The 15,701-nt window shown below is 45.0% G+C and overlaps 1 protein-coding gene across 1 annotated transcript in view; it reads right to left on the reverse strand.

Annotated features, from left to right (window-relative positions):
* Positions 1–15,701, reverse strand: part of REEP4 (receptor accessory protein 4) — a 36,717-nt gene that overhangs the window by 11,995 nt on the left and 9,021 nt on the right. Inside the window, exons 4-5 of the mRNA XM_077469826.1 lie at positions 7,476–7,596; positions 3,064–3,177 (exon numbers count right to left, since the gene is read on the reverse strand). Of these exons, the coding sequence (XP_077325952.1) occupies positions 3,064–3,177; positions 7,476–7,596 (235 nt within the window). The remainder of the gene's footprint in view (positions 1–3,063; positions 3,178–7,475; positions 7,597–15,701) is intronic.

The raw sequence follows: 15,701 nt of genomic DNA on the forward strand, positions 1-15,701 counted from the left end.
GTAACAGTTTGGCTATTGAGACCCACATTCTAAAGGATCGTGGGTTGTCTCATTCAGTAGCGTCTACCTTGATTAATGCCAGGAAGCCAACCTCCAGAATCATTTACTATAGAGTCTGAAAGGCATAAGTTTCTTGGTGTGGATCCAGGGCTTGGCACCCCAGGAAATATGTCATAGGTAGGATTCTTGATTTCCTGCAAATGGGATTAGAAATTAAAGTTTGCCTTGAGTTCTATCAAGGGCCAGATCTCGGCCTTGTCAGTATGTTTTCAACAGCCTCTTGCTTCCCACTCTCTGATGTGTAGCTTTCTTCAGGGGTAACACGGATTAATCCCCCTATCAAGGCCCCTCTAAATCCTTAGGATCAAAATTTGGTCTCATCGCCTTTGCAGAATAAGCCATTTGAACCTTTACGGGAAATTTCCTTGGGTCTTTTGACTAGAAAGTTAATCATTCTGGTTGCTATTTCTTCTGCTAGAAGAGTATCAGGAACTAGCAGCTCTTTCTTGTAAAGAACCATATTTGATAATGCATAAGGATAAGGTGGTTTTACGTCCTCATCCCGATTTCCTACCAAAGGTGGCGACAGGTTTTCATTTAAACCAAGATATTGTTCTTCCTTTTTTCCCAGAGCCTCTATCTAGGGAAGAGAAGGCACTACATTCCCTTGATGTAGTTAGAGCAATCAGAGTCTATTTAATGGCGACCACTCAGGTTCGCAAAACAGATGTTTTGTTTGTGCTGCCAGAAGGTCTAAAAAAAAAAAAAAAAAAAAAAAAAAAAGAAGAAGGAGGACAGGCAGCATCAAAATCTACCATTTCCAAATGGATTCATCAAGTCATTATTCAGGCTTATGGCTTAAAGAAGAAAATTCCTCCTTTTCATGTTAAAGCACACTCTCACCCTGGTTGTGCCTCTTGGGCGGTGCATCATCAGGCCTCTATGGTTTAGATCTGTAAGGCTGCAACTTGGTCTTCAGTTCATACGTTTACCAGATTTTATCAAACCGATGTTAAAGGTCATGAGGATATTGCCTTTGGGCACAGTATGAGTCCCCTGGCCTCCTTTTTTGTTGTGTCTCCCTTCCTTCAGTTGCCATTGCTATGGGACTTCCCACATAGTAAGTACTATGGCTCTGTGTCTCTTGATGTAAAAAGAAAACATGATTTTTAAAACAGCTTACCTGTAAAATCCTTTTCTTTGATGTACATCAGGGGACACAGAGGTCCCTCCCTTCTTGGTATACACTTGTATTGCTTGGCTACAAAACTGAGGACTCCCAGTAGTGGGAGGGGTGATATGGGGCGTACACTTCTTGCCTTAAGGCATGCCAGTGTCCATCACTTATCAGTGGCCTTATAACCCACATAGTAAGTACTATGGCTCTGTGTCCCCTGATGTACAGCAAAGAAAAGGATTTTAGAGGTAAGCAGTTTTAAAAATCCTGTTTTAGGTTTCTTTTCCCCTCTGTACGCACCTGGCGATCTGGCCAGTAAAAAACCTCCTGTATTAGAGTGGATCCACTCTGGATGAAGTAGCACAGGGGGCACCTTTGGAAAGCAGCATTGTTAATCTGGGGAAGGGGAGTGTTAGATGGACTAGTAGACTTAGATACACTAACAGATTTTCTGCTGAGTTTTGTCTTCAGATTTACCAAAAACCATGTAGGTGCAAGGGCCCGCCTGATTGCATACAAATTGAAACTCCTAAGGTTTGACCTCATATGGTTTTGGTAAATCTGAAGGGGAAAAAAAATAAATAAAAAAATAAATCAGCAGAAAATCTGAAGTGTGTATGGGGTTTAGGAAATTGAAGCTGAACTCCAGCTAACACTTTATAAGCAGTCACAAGTCTCCCCCCCCCCCCTCTTGTAGGATAAAATTTGATATATATACAAAATAAAAAGCAGACAATTGTCAAGCCCCCCCCCCCCCCCCCCCCCATCAGTGGTAAATGGTTACTCTCAACTGCTACATATGCAGGACAACTTGTTCTGCTGAAAAGACAACCTGGCTGGAGCACCAGGTGAAAAAAAAAAAAAAAAAAAAAAAAAAAAAAAAGTCATCACAAGAACTGGCAAGTTGCAACATAATAAAAAAAAGTTTGCTACTGCTTGAAAGTAGTAGTAAAATCTGCATTTTGATTTTTACCTACAGGTGAGCTTATGATAAAAAATAAATAAAAAACACAAAAAAAAAAAAAAAAAAAAGAAAACGTACCCGTTGCTAAAATGAACATCTGAATATTATTCTGGCAAGCGGCAGCTAGAGATGTGCTCTGAAGGAACAGCACGGGTATGCGGTGTGCCGGAGGGATTCGTTTCAAGGTAAGTCTTTCATAATGTGCTAGTATGCATACTAGCACATTATGATATTGCCTTGCAGGATACATTTTTTGTGCGTCAAGAGTTTACTACCACTTTAAAGTCGATAAATAATTTTGTTTGCATTTTAGGCAAGCTGTTACATGTGGTCCTTTGAATAAATGACACCATACTACACATTTATTTGATTTGGAAATTCACCACCAGGGGGAACCAAGTTACCTGAAAGTTGTGGCAGTCTGTAATTTAGGCTCCTCAGAATCACTGGTTCTGTTTCGAAAGCTTGCATGTTTTTGGTATTCTGTCTAGTTTCTACCATGATATTGTTCTATAAATAACCTGGATGTGAAGCCCCTATCTTCTTGGAGATGTTGATGATTTTCATTCTGACTGATGTTCGCATTTGTTTTAACCATAGATTGCATTGCAATGCCAATTAAAAAAAAAAAAAAAAAAAAAAAAAAAAAAAAAAAGAACCCCACACACAGGACAAAGCCCAGTTACCAGACCTGTCATGATCATATGACCAGCCTCTCAACCAAAGTTCTCTTTGCTGCGTTAACCAGAGAGAATGCCATGGAATTGCGGAGGCTCCACATTGGGGCCTGCATTTTATGAATGGTTTTAGCTTTCCTAAGCCCTTTATAAAAAAATACATAAATTTTTTCACCAATCCACTGCTCTTTGTATTCACTTTGTAGTTTAATAAGAAAATCTCCCAAAATAGACTTATGAAGTACCTTAGTGGCAGCCTGCACGGCAGCAGTAGCTGCAATATTCAGACCCCTTCGACCAAGGGTGACCACAGACTCGTAGCCTCGTTCCTTTGCTTGTACAATATAAGAATCTATCTCCTAGAAAGAAAAACATATACAGGTCATGAGTCATGCTCAGCAGGGAAGAGGTTAACGCCGAGGTATTTGCAGGTCTCAGACGCTCTTCCCACAGCTGTTCTCTGAGCTGAGAAACAGGTCAGGACAGAAGAAGCTGCTGGAATCTGGGAGTAGCCCGAGGGGAGCTCCATCACGGAGGACTCCTCATATCACAGGCCAGTGGGGAGAGGCCCATACCAGCACAACAATCACTACTAGACCTTCTACAGGTTGCCAACCAAGTGTCTGTCATGTGTTATCTTATCAAAGCAGGTATAGAAAATGGGGAGAAAAAAAAAAAAAAGTGTCAGTATCTGCTATGTGTACTGTTATCAGCCATACAAAACTAACACATAAAAGAGGCACCTAAAATATGTGAGAAAGAAGACGAGTTAGCAGTCAGGATTGAGTACTTCGTAGACCAGAACAGGAGTGAATGGCCCAGTAAACATGAGAGAATAAGGAAGACATGCAGAACAGCAGACACAGAAATGGGAGATATAAAACAGAGGCATGAAAGAATGTGTCACTGCAAAATGCATTATGTAAGCACAACTAAAAGGTTTTTTTTTTGTTAATACTGGTTGTAAACCTCAGACATGAAATATGAGCAAAGCATATCCCTCTATAATGTGTACTTGTCTCAATTAGAAGCACTAAGGGCTTGTTTACATTTGCTTCAAAACACACATTTTTAAAGCTCTCTGAACACCAGTCGGCGGAGCGGGTTACTATGTGCCGGGGTCAGCTCTCTGAGCCCTCACTGAGCTCCCTAACCCCTTTTTTTCTGGACACTCAGACAATCTATATAAATTCTGCACTTTGAACAGATGTAGAGAAGACTGCAGATAAAAACAACAGGTACAATTTATGTAGGAGATTTTTCTTCATCTATGCATCACCTGAGGCCAGTCACTTCACTGGGTATATGTAAGAGTTTAGAACCAACCACTGTAAAGCACCGTATGTACTCACAATTTTGACACCTAGATAGACAATTTTAACTGTGTGCTTGTTGGGGGTCATCCCTGTGCTCCAAAATGTGAGTGCAGCCAGACATGAAATCCCTCAGCATATATAAATCAACGAGTGGAAACGGCCAAACATATCAAACAAGAGACTTAGTCCTGCCATCGCCATAGTACAGCTCTGCTATGCCAGCCCCAACTACTCTACTATAGTAGCCTTAGCTTCTGCAAGGCTCCAGAGCACAAATTAAATGTCTTACAATAGTGTGTACTGTAAAGCCCAACTCTTCACCCCCACTGAGCCTTAGCCCCTTCACTCTGCTGCATCTTCACATAAATCTGTACTACATTGACCTGTAAGAGGATAAAGTATATTACTACCCATAGGAGTGAGGAACACAGTTTAAATATGTACCAAAGACATGCTGGAAGGTTAACTAGCCCTAATGTGCATGTGAGATACTGTAGAGTGTCTCCTTCATGAACTCAAAGACTACGGGAGTGAATGGACTGTATGTAAAGTGCTGCATAAATTGTCAGCATTATAAAACAGATATTAGTCAAATATTACTTTTTGTAGTGGAATCAGAGTAGGGCTTCTGGTAATGTGGAAGTTGTATTTAAAAAGCCCCCATAAAAAAGTGCATAATATATATATATATATATATATATATATATATATATATATATATATATATATATATATATATATATATATATATATATATATATATATATATATATATAAAAGGAAACAAACACACACAATCACAATCATGCAAAATCCTCAAAAGCGCATAGTCACTGCAGGGCGAGTTCACAAATCTTTAAAGCATGCATTAACAACCATAATTATTGCCAACACTGGCAATGTATAGTTCATTATGTGTCTGCTCTAAAATGAATGATGGATTCCACTGGTTGCTATGACTGCAGAACCTGATTTTTTGCATTTGCTTTATTAGACTATTACAGGATGCTTAACTACTTCAGACCTGGCACAATTTTTTTTTTTATTGGTGTGGTGTCCCCCTTGAAATCCACAGGACCTAAAAGGGCCCCACACTTTAAAATAATGTTTTAATGAGGGCTCCATTGTTTACATTCTGCTGTCAGCTGAGGAATCCCCAGCTGACAGCAGGGATGAGTGATTGGTTATTAGGATGTCAAAGAGTGCTGGCATCAAAAACAACCAGCGATAAAAGCGCATGCAAAAATGTATCTAGAAATGCATATGGGTTGCGTTAATTTATTTAAACTAACATTTAAACAATATGCATTTTTGAAAAATAGCATACTGCACTTGTAAGGGCACCAGTGTGAAAGGGACCTAAGGCAGAGAGAGATTAAAGAACCAGTGGCTGGGTATAGGTATTCATTTATAGTGAACCTAGCAATATAATATTTAAAGTTCATGGTCAGTAATCAGCACAAACAGTAGTGCTATTACACTCTATGGCTGCTCTCAAACCCCCAACCATGCCCCCGGCTATAAACTAAAATCTTATGACAGTAGAATAAAAAAAGCCTGCATATGAAAACGGTGTTCAAACACATGTGAGGTATCTCCGCGATCGGTAGAGTGAGTGCAATAATTCTAGCACTAGACCTCTAACTCAAAATATGCAACCTGTAGAATTTTTTAAACATCGCCCATGAAGATTTTTATAGGTAAAAGTTTGTTGCCATTCCACAAGCGGGCGCAATTTTGAATCATGACATGTTGGGTATCAATTTACTCAGCGTAACATTATCTTTCACAATATAAAAAAAAAAAAAAATTGGGCTCTCTTTACTGCGGTCTTTTTTTTTTTTTTTTTTTTTTTTTTTTTTTTTTTAGGAAAAAATAAAATAAAAAGTGTGCTATAAGACCACTGCGCAAATACAGTGTGACACAAAGTATTGAAACGACCGTCATTTTACTCTCTAGGGCAGTGATGGCGAACCTTGGCACCCCAAGATGTTTTGGAACTACATTTCCCATGATGCTCAACTACACTGCAGAGTGCTTGAGCATCATGAGAAAAAAATAAAAAATAAATAAAAAAATAAAAAAAACACAACAAATGTTTGAGGGTTCCAAGTAATTTTCTAGAAAAAACAAAAAACAAAAACAAACACCTGTCTTTAACTTCTCTGAAAGAGGCTCGGTCCTTAAAGCGGTGTTTCAGCCCTAAAAAAAAAAAAAATCTTTTAAAAAGTCCGCAGCTGAAACAAAAGTAGGTTGAACTGGATGGACTTGTGTCTTTTTTCAACCTGACTAACTATGTAACTATGTAATATGGAGACTTACCTTTCCAGGGCACCCGCGATGTCGGCCGCCGGGGCTGACATGTCCCTCGGCTCTCGGGTCCCAGCGCTGCCATTCCAACTAAGGGAAACAGGCAGTGGAGCCTTGCAGCTTCAATGCCCGTTTCCTACTGCGCATGCGCAAGTCGCGCGGCGCTTTGTGAATGGGACGCGCTGTGTTAGGGAACACACCGTTCCCAGAACACAGCGAGCCCCATTACCCAGAACACAGCGCGGAGGAAGAGAAGACCAAAGATCTGAGGAGCAGGAACAGGGATTTCTGGACAGGTAAAAACATTTTTTTTTTCAAATGTTTTTTTTATATATTTATTTCTTTTTTTTAGGGTGGCCTTCCACTTTAAGTGGTTAACTTGACAGACAGTAACCCACATTTAAAACTTCCGTTTTGCTTCTAGAAGCGTTTTTTTAAACTAGCCAAAAATAAAAAATGCCTATAAAACAAAATGTGGCTAAATGAAAATTACCACAGACAAGGCCACTGTTTACTCCTGCAACGATCCCTCCTCAACTCTTATCGCCCACACACGTACATTACCTAAAGAGCGAGTCAGCGAGGGATCCCTGATCTGTAACAGTGAGCTGAAACCACCAGCACACAGGATACAGAAAAGTGGTACTTCCGCTCGTTTGTCTCTTTCCCCCCTCCAGTGCCACATTTAGAACCCTTCGGGGGGGGGGGGGGGGGGGTATTGTGGTGGTGTTTAACAGGTACCCTGTCCCCACTTCCAGATGTCTCGTCTAAGGCAATCAATGTCACCACGCCTGCCCAGTAGGAAAGTGCAGCAGGTGCCTCACACATATGTAGTGGGGACCCGGTGTGAAGCCGTAATGCTTCACTACCGGGTTCCCTTACTGGCAGAAGCAGAACCTGACAGCTGATGTTTCCAGCGGTCCAACATCGTTGGACTCCACGACAGGCAAGTGTCCTATTCAAAGTCAACCTATGGCCATATTATACGTTTACATACAGGGGTAGAGAAGTAGAATGGATACTCCAATTACCTTTTCCCTTAGGGACAGAGCAGGATGAATACACTTCCTGTACAGCAGGCTGGCACCTTTTGTGTATGGAGACAGCAACCAGATGACAAAGGCCATTTTTATCTCATAGTAGAATGGGAACCTGCAAAACCAGAGAATGAGAATCAATGAAAACAGAGCAAAACAGAACACAGTACAGAGTAAAGCATCAAAAACTAGACACATTTAGCAAATAACTCATCTCCCTTCCGTTTCTATCAAAACTGAAAAAAAAAAAAAAAAAAAAAAAAAAAAAAAAAAAAAAAAACACACCTAATGTAGAGATTATGTATTAAAATGTCATTAAAGTGGTTGTAAACCCTTACAACACACTTTGACCTACAGGTAAGCCTAGATGAAGGCTTACCTGTAGGTCCAAGAAATATCTCCTAATCCTACACGGTTTAGGAGATATTTGCCGAAAGACAGGCACCGCTGTCTACGGCACATGCGCCGTAGACAGCGGCACCCGTCAACGGCAATATGCGCAGGAGTGACGTCATTGCAGCTTCGCTGAATGACAGCGACAGAGTGGCGAGACCCACCGAGAAGATGGATGCGCCGGACTACAGGGGACAGCGGTGACTTCGCTGGCTCCTGTGTCAGGTAAGTGACACATAATGGGCTACTATGCGATGCATAGTAGTCCATTATGCTTTACCTTTGCAGGGAATGAAAGAGGAAGTAAACCCATCAGGGTTTACTTTCTCTTTAAGTGGGCACCAGTATCTGCAGACATACAAGACTGCGCTATAATTGTCTGCCAGCTCTTTTCCAACGTTTATACTTTAGCTACACATTCTACAATTTTAATAGGCACCTGAAGTGCTTTCAGAGTCAAGTACAAATGTATCAAAGAAAAACGAATCATTTTGGAACACAATTATATTTTTGGAGATGTTCAAATGTTAGAAAAAGCAGAGTAATGCTGCGTACACACGTAGCCGACTATCCGGCGGACTTCCCGAATGGGCTACTTGCCCACACACAGCACTTTTTCAGCGGACTAATAAGGCGTACTAGTCCGCTGTACTTTTGAAATGAACGGACTCGCCCACACACGCTGAGGAAAGTCTGCTAATTTTGAGCGCGTCTCCAGGTAGTCAGGGCCAGCGAAGGAGGCGTCGCTGGCCCCTCCACCTGGTATGGACTTAAAGGGGAACCCCAACGCGGAAAAAAAAAGATCGGCGTGGGGGTCCCCCCCAGGTCCACATCAGACCCTTGTCCGAGCACGCTACCCGGCCGGCCTCCTGAGCCGTACCTGGCCGCGTACCCGCGCGCCTTGTCCTCGTCATTGTGAGCAGAGAGAGCGATGAGGCAACATCTGAAGAGAAGAACAGAAGTCGGCGACAGAAGAATGGGTGGCCTGGCAAGAAGAACCGAAGAGGGGGACAAGACCCCCGAAGTCGGAAGAAGAGGGCGGCGAAGAAGAAAGCCGGGCTCCTCCGCTAGCAGAAGATAGCTGAGGAGTCCGGCGAGAAGACCCCCGGAGCTGTGCAATAAATTATTTTAACCCTTGTATGTTGCGTTTTATTTTTACTTTTTTCCACAGGTGAATGGGTAGGATGCCGGCAGACCCCGACAACCAACGGCCACGGTTGTCGGGAAGAGGCCCTTGTCCTCATCAACATGGGGACAAGGTGCTTTGGGCCCCCCCCCTTCCCCAAGGCACCCCCATGTTGAGGGCACGTGGCCTGGTACGGCTCAGGGGGGGGGGGGGGGGCGCTCGCTCGTCCCCCCCTTTCCTGGCCGGCTGGGTAGCGTGCTCGGAAAAGGGTCTGATGTGGACCTGGGGGGGACCCCACGCCAATTTTTTCTCCTACCTGGAGACGCGCTCAAAATGAGCGGACTTTTCTCCGGGCGGGAAAAGTCCGTTCATTTCAAAAGTACAGCGGACTGGCGCACACGCGGCTGGATTGTCCGCCGGACTGAGTGCAAAACTACTTTCTAAGTCCGCCGTACTTTTGGATAAAAAAAGTCCACCGGAGGCTACACACCGGGGATTGTCCGGCGGACTTGAGTTTGCCGGACTTTTCCACCGGATTGTTTGATCGTGTGTACGCGGCATTAGACTTACCGGTAACTCCTTTTCTGAGAGTCTTCCAGGACAGCTCATGAGGCCTAGGGGGCCTCCTACCAGGACAGGGAACACAGTAAACCCCACCAGATAAAGGGGCGGTCCTGCAGGCCCCATGTTAGTATACTCGAGAAACGTAGGACATCCCTGTAAAACATATGCAGAATACACATAACTTCAAGACAAAACCAGGTGGAAATCCAGCTGTTCTGGAAGACTCTCAGAAAAGGAGTTACCGGTAAGTCTAACTCAGCTTTTCTCTAAGCGTCTTCCAGGACAGCCCATGAGATGAGGCAGAACTTACCAGTCTAGGAAGGGACAACTGCCTGAAGGACCTTTATGACCAAACACCTGCTCCTGAGCAAATAGGAGATCCAGGTGATAATGCTTAAAGTGGAAGTAAACTCCCTTATCTTTTTCAGCCAAGGAAGCTGCCATCTTTGCCTCTGTTTAATCTTCAACTGCTATGGTGCTGCACATGTGATTCGTTATGACACCAGCCATTGGATGGTTTGATAGTTTGGCTGAGAGCACAGCCAATGTGCAGTAAGCATTCCCGGCATGCTTTTTTTCTAACTATTTAAAATCGATGGGTTTACTTCTACTTTAATGAAGGTAAAAAACTGGACCATGTGACAGCCCTGCAAATTTGTTCCAGTGAGCCTCCAGCCTGCTCAGCCCAAGATGCAGACAAGGCTCTTGTTGAGTGCGCAGTGACAAAAGGTGGAGGAGTAATAAATTAGTTTACTAGGGTCTCGACTACTTTGTCAGAGAACTCCTGGGCACTTAGTATCTTTTATTCAGATACCAGGCCGTCAAGCTCTAGGAAACCACATGTGGGTTTGACACTGGACCCTGCGATAAGTCTTCTCTCTTCGGAACACTCAGTGGAGGCTCTGAGACCAGAGTCTGTAACAGGGAAAACCATGGTCTCTTGGGTCAGAAAGGGGGTATTAGGAAAAGATCTGTTTCTTCAAGAAGAAAATTCTGGAGGACTTCCCGAAACAGCCTGACTGGCTGGAAGGCGTAACAGAGGCTGAATGGCCACTGATTCGCCAGAGCATCTATCCTCAATGATTGATCTGCTGGGTTCAGAGAAAAGAACTTCTGTCTTGCGATTGTTCTGATCTGCAAAAAGGTCTGCTTCGGGACATCCCCATCTCTTGGTGAGGCCCACAAAGATTTTGGGATGAAGGGACCAATTGCCTCAACATACTCAGTAGCGGCTGAGAATCTGCCAGACAGTTGTGTCCCCTTCAGGTGCACTGCTGTAATTGAGGATAGATTCCCTGCTGCCAATGGTAAAAATCTCCTGGGCAATAGATTGAAGTATCCGATTCCTTGTACCTCCCTGTTTGTTGAGGTATGAAATGGTGCCATTGTGTTGCTGAGGTGGACTCCCCATCTGCAGGAACTAGCATCCGTTGTGATCCTCTGGGATATAGGAATGGACCATGGTGGACCTCGTTAGGTGTAGGTGCGTCCACCATCACAAGCTTCTTTTTACCCAGGAGGGTAACAAGACCCTTGATTCCAGGGAACTTGCATCTCTGTCCCAGTTCCTTAGTAGATCTCCTGCCCATGGCACTGCAGGAAAGCAAGAGGTCATCAGACCCACTGCTCTTAAAACCTGTCTCAGCGAGACCGACTGATTGGTCTGCAAGGCCAACATTGTTTGCATCATTCTTGAGACCTTCTCAGGAGAAAAATGTTTTGGTCTACTGAGCAAAAATTCATACCCCAGGTATAACTTTCTGGGCTGGAATTAAGGAAGACTTCTCTTTATTAACCAGCCTAGAGACTGAAGGAAGTCCTGTACAGTCTGGAGATCTGCTAATAACTTTTGGTATGACTCCGAAACCACCAGGAGGTCGTCCAGGTAAGGGATAATAGTTTAACCTTAACGGAGCCAGCATCTCCCACAAAACCTTTGTAAAAATGCATGGGGCTGAGGACAGATCGAATGGGAGGACTTAAAATTGAAAGTGCCGAATCTCTGTTCCCATCTTGACCACTAGTCTCAAGACTCTTTGGAAGGCTGGATGAATAGGGATGTGCAGATAGGCATCCCTCAAATCCAAAGTGGCCATGAAGTGTGGGTAAAGAAGGTTTTGATTGAGAACACCGTCTCCATACAAAAGTGCTTATACCTGATCAAATGGTTTAGAGCAGTGGTCCCCAACCTTTTTGGCCCCGGGGACCGGCTGCGTGGAAGAAAATTGTGCCAAGGCCCGGCGAGGGACTGGGGTGATGTACGCACACACGTTTAAGCGAATTTTGCCGGCAATTTATCGGGCAATGGTACTTCAGTCATCATGGCACCATGGTTGGTATGGTGTCAGAATGATTGAATCGCATTATTTCTTATATTACATTGTAATATAAATAAAATAGTTCAACTCACCATAATGCAGAATCAGTGGGAGCCCTGAGTGTGTCACTTTCCAAGTCTCCTGCCACCAGATGAGAAATGCCACTTTTCACGCTGCCTGCCACCAGTTGAGGAATGCCACTTGCCATGCTGCCTGCCACCAGTTGAGGAATGCCATTTGCCACATCACCTGCCTGTGCGACCAGATGAGGAATGCCACTTGCCACGTCACTTGCCTGTGCCATCAGATGAGGAATGCCACTTGCCACGCTGCCTGCCACCAGTTGAGGAACGCCACTTGCCACGCTGCCTGCCACCAGTTGAGGAACACCACTTGCCACGCTGCCTGCCACCAGTTGAGGAATGCCACTTGCCACGCTGCCTGCCACCAGTTGAGGAATGCCACTTGCCACATCACCTGCCTGTCACCAGTTGAGGAATGCCACTTGCCACATCACCTGCCTGTGCCACCAGATGAGGAACGCCACTTGCCGCGCTGCCTGCCACCAGTTGAGGAATGCCACTTGCCACATCACCCGCCAGTGCCACCAGATGAGGATTGTCACTGCATTGGTGACACTGGTTCAGTGGTCTTTGTTATATGAGGGCAGGAGAGCAGAGATGTGGGGCGAGCAGTGAGAGATGATGTCATCTCTCTGCTCCCCGCCGCACCTCCGACATTCTGTATGCTGTGAGGGCGGAAGACCGGGGATGCTAGGCAGGCAGGGAGAGATGATGTCATCTCTCTGCTCACCGCCGTCATTCCGCACGTTGTGAGGGCAGAAGAGCGGAGAGCGGGGATGCTAGGTGGGCGGAGAGAGATGTCATCTCTGCTCGCCAGCCCGCTGCTCTTATTCACCCGCCCGCTTTCCTCTCAATCCACCGGTGTCTTAGAGTCTGCCGCGGCCCAGCTGCAAAGACGCTACGGCCCGGTAGTGGGCTGCGGACCGGGGGTTGATGACCCCTGGTTTAGAGACCAGAGGTTCAGGATAAGACAATATTTTCCTAACAGCTTTCTGGTGACAAGCATATGGGAATAAAATCCCTTGCCCTGATCTAATCGGGGAAACTGGGATCAGGACCTTTTGATCTAACAAGTCTCCAATTTTGAGACCCAGGGCCCTCACTTTTACCCGATCTTGGGGAGGGAAGGTGACCAATAACCGCTCTGGTGGCTGGCAAGAAAATTCCAGCCTTTACCCACTACCCATATTGGTCACTAGGTCCTGGATGAATGGACTTGAGGTGACTGCTGCCCCCTGTGGGAGAAAAGCCCTCAATCTTCCTCCCACTGGGAGGCAAGAGTCACTGTGGCTTGGCAGGTTGTTGAGTGTTAAACAAGATGCCCCCTCCCCCCCCCGCCCCGCCCTCACATCTGCCCTTGTGCCCAGGCCAATATTTTTTGGGCCTATTGTACCTTTGTCTAGGACCTTGCTGCCTACTTTTGCCACAATTTTTTTCTGGCTGTCTGCTTTTTCTTACTCTCTGGAAAGGCCTATTTTCTATTGGCCATGCGTTCCAGCGCCTCATGCAGACCTGGCCCAAAAGAATTATCTCCTGTTAAGGGAAGACCACATAGGCGCAACTTTCAGGCAGAGTCGCCTGACCAGGTTTTAAGCTATAGGCTTCTTCTGGCCAAATTCACTAAGGCCGAAGGCTCTAGCTGTCATTCTTACAGAGTCTGTGGAAGAATCAGCCAAAAACCCCACAACACGAAAGAGGGAAAGATTTCAGAATCTGCTCTCTAGAGGTACCTGCCAACAAATGTGTTTGTATCTGTGTCAACCATATTTCTAAATTTCTGGCTACACAAGTGGAGGCCAGAGCTGGTTTAAGATTCCCAGGCTCTGTGAAGGATATCTCCTCTTTTATCCATCAGATCCCTAAGCATGCCCATATCGTCAAATGCTAGGTCCAAGTTTTTGAAACTTTTGAAAGAGGTGCTTAGGATTTTTGTTCCATGGCTGTGCTGTGTCCTCTTCAAATGGAAACCTTTTTATAGGTTACCGGAAATCTCTGAAATTTTACCCCTCCAGCTTGATCGTATCAAGAAGGGAACTATGCACAGGAAAAATTCTAGCCTTTTTATTATGCAAGCCTTTGTATACAAGGTCATGTTTAGACAATTGTACCTTCTCTTCTATATCAAATGTTGTATAGCTAGTCTTTAATAAGTCATCTCCATCTTCCAATAATAACTTATACCTCAAGCCCCCTGCAGATTCTCTATCCCTGGGCCCTGTATCTGACCCCGATTCTTCCGAAGACTGGGCAGATCCAGCTTCAGCCTCAGGAGTCTTCACTCTCCTCACTCTGCTGTGGCACAATAGGACCAGCTGAAGTCCTAACTGGAGATGGACCCTCTGAGGGGACTTGAATCTTGTCAATTAGAGTTTTAAAAGGAGCTAAACGTAGAAATAAGCTCATTGCTAACAGAAGTCAGCATTTTCTGACAAGACACAACTGGGTCATCCTTAACTAGGCTGTCTATAAAGGTGCGGCAAACTGCTTTGCTCCATGAGGAGCTCAATTTGTTTCCGCAAACCGCACATTTCCTTTTTTGGTGGCTGCGCTTGGGCCTTGTCCCAGGTCTTGGTCTGCAAGAGAACAAATGACCTCAATAAATGCCACATACATTCCATAACATCCCGTGCAGGAGAAAAAGAATATGTGCCCCCTTTACCTAGTCCCTACTGGTTACAAGGGGGAGAACACTCACAGGATGTGCAAGCAAGTAAAATACACTTCAGGCTTACATGTGAGCTGCTGGTGTTAGGGGTCTGCTTACGCTACCTGTGCAAGTATTGCAGAGGAGTCCATACTGGCCCTGTAGTGGCCTCTGCTGGGTTTCACCATTTTTAAAGCCACCAGCCTCCCTGTTTGCACCATTTTGAGACCGGAACTAGCATCTCCGGCGCCCAATGATGACGTCAGACACCCCGGAAGTGACCCTGCTGGGTTCTTCCTGTGGACCAGCTTGGAACGTGCACAGCTTCCTCTATTCCCCTGCATACTCCAGCCAGGCTGTTTAGCAGGGAAAACAAGCTGACTGACGACATGCGGCTCACGGGCGGGAGCTCAGACGAACACCGCAGTGCTGGCATTCCCCATGCACTGAGAAGCAGGAACAGAAGTCACAAACCTACTCCCCCAATGGATGTGCTGCTCTGGGACCTAAGAAGGTAGGAATACCACCCCATCGCCACAGGAGACACACTCATGAGACTTCGGGGAACCAGTTCCAGGAAACATGTTAACACACCCCCAATCCCCCCCCCCCCATCCAGAGGAAACACTAATACTGATATGGGGCCTGGAGGACCGCACTTTTATCTGGTGGGGGTTAAGACGCTTAGAGAAAACTATGGTAATTTTTTTTTTTTTTTTTTATAAAAGAGGCATACTACCCCTATTCTCTGAAACTAGTTTCACTTTCCTACTATTGGGCCTTTCCTCAGGCTCAGTCATCTTACACTCCCCCAGTCCAATGGGAGTGCCCCAGCAGCAAATAACAGCTGTAATTTGACAGCAGAATGGAAGTCAGCATAGGTCTTCATCCTAAAGTATGGCCCCATCAACAAAAGATTCTAGTATAAACAGGTGTACAGCAGGGATATGCAATTAGCGGACCTCCAGCTGTTGCAGAACTACAAGTTCCATGAGGCATAGCAAGACTCCCAGCCACAAGCATGACACCCAGAGACAGAGGCATTGCACACTGCAGCTTGAAAAAGCTCAGTACAGCTTTTCCTTTTTACTG

The sequence above is a fragment of the Lithobates pipiens genome, unplaced genomic scaffold, assembly GCF_037356315.1.
Source record: "Lithobates pipiens isolate NorthernLeopardFrog02 unplaced genomic scaffold, aLitPip1_a1.2 Scaffold_8, whole genome shotgun sequence".
Lineage (NCBI taxonomy): Eukaryota > Metazoa > Chordata > Amphibia > Anura > Ranidae > Lithobates > Lithobates pipiens.